The following is a 1,150-nucleotide window of genomic DNA, read 5'->3' as shown; positions in this document are numbered from 1 at the left end:
CACCACAACGAGCAAAAATCGGATAAAACAAGTTTGTTTTATGCTTTACGTTGTGCACTTATGCCCTGGCACTGTTGATATGGTCTGCCCTGCCGAATTGGAGGTGCACAACTGACCACAACGAGCAAAAATCGGATAAAACAAGTTTGTTTTATGCTTTACGTTGTGCACTTATGCCCTGGCACTGTTGATATGGTCCGCCCTGCCGAATTGGAGGTGCACAACTGTAAAGACAACGCCCTAAAACCACTCAAATTGTACGAATTACACCTAATTTGCATCATTTACACCCATACTCCATCACTACCTCTCCAATTGATGGTTGGTGCACCTCACAAGAACCCACTCTCACCACCACTCATGCAAATATCACCCTCGAGTGCTTCAGCAGCACCTTACGTTAGACCAGCCAATTAGCGCTCGTAGAACACTCCATTTTAGCCAATCTATATGCGTATACAACGATTAGATACTGTCACCACTAGCACTCTGGATTTCTCAAGAGCACCATCAACACCTCCATTCGAAGCACTCTACGCACAGCCTTCTCTACCATGACTCGCGCCAAGATCAACTGAGTTTTTCTGGCTAAAGACTACTCGTCCTACGATACCGACATACTCCTGGACTCGCTCAAGGCTTACACCGTGAGCAAGAGCGGACTGTCGCCTTGCTCGCTGTGTGCTGAGCCTACGCCGCATAACATGGGCACAAGAAGTTTGCTCTGCAAGAGCACGGCCTGCAAGGCCGTGGCGCCCTACACGCGCTGTACGTGGAAGGGCAGAGTGCAGCTTTGCATTTTGTCCAACGTAGTGAACGTCTCGGAGGGCAACAAGCACGTGTCGCCGCTGCGCCCAACTCGACGCGCTCATCTCACCGAGAAAATGAAGGCGTTTGCGCGCGACATGTGCGCCTACAACCACAAGCCTATGAATATGTACAATGGAATCGTCATACGCTTCCAGGTTGGAGAGGCAACAATGCCCACATTGGCGATGGTACAGCGATTCGTACAGCACTTCCGCCGCACTAATCTGGGCGAAAGCGACTTCCACGACGACGTCACCGCTAAAGTGCGCGAGCACGCATTTCGAGGAACCGAGGAGTTGTCGCAGCAATTTCACGTTCACGTGGCGATCAAACGCCGAGG

At 50.9% G+C, this 1,150-nt stretch overlaps 1 protein-coding gene across 1 annotated transcript in view; it reads left to right on the top strand.

Moving 5' to 3' along the window:
• Positions 1-704: 704 nt before the first annotated feature.
• PPTG_18578 (hypothetical protein) overlaps positions 705-1,150 on the top strand; it is a gene marked incomplete at both ends in the record, with an annotated part of 4,482 nt that continues 4,036 nt past the window's right edge. Inside the window, one exon of the mRNA XM_008917137.1 lies at positions 705-1,073. Coding sequence (XP_008915385.1) covers positions 705-1,073 — 369 coding nt within the window. The remainder of the gene's footprint in view (positions 1,074-1,150) is intronic.

The sequence above is a fragment of the Phytophthora parasitica genome, assembly GCF_000247585.1.
Source record: "Phytophthora parasitica INRA-310 unplaced genomic scaffold supercont2.94, whole genome shotgun sequence".
NCBI lineage: Eukaryota > Oomycota > Peronosporomycetes > Peronosporales > Peronosporaceae > Phytophthora > Phytophthora nicotianae.
The sequence above is the reverse complement of the archived record's forward strand: the minus strand, read 5'-3'. Positions and strand labels throughout refer to the sequence as shown.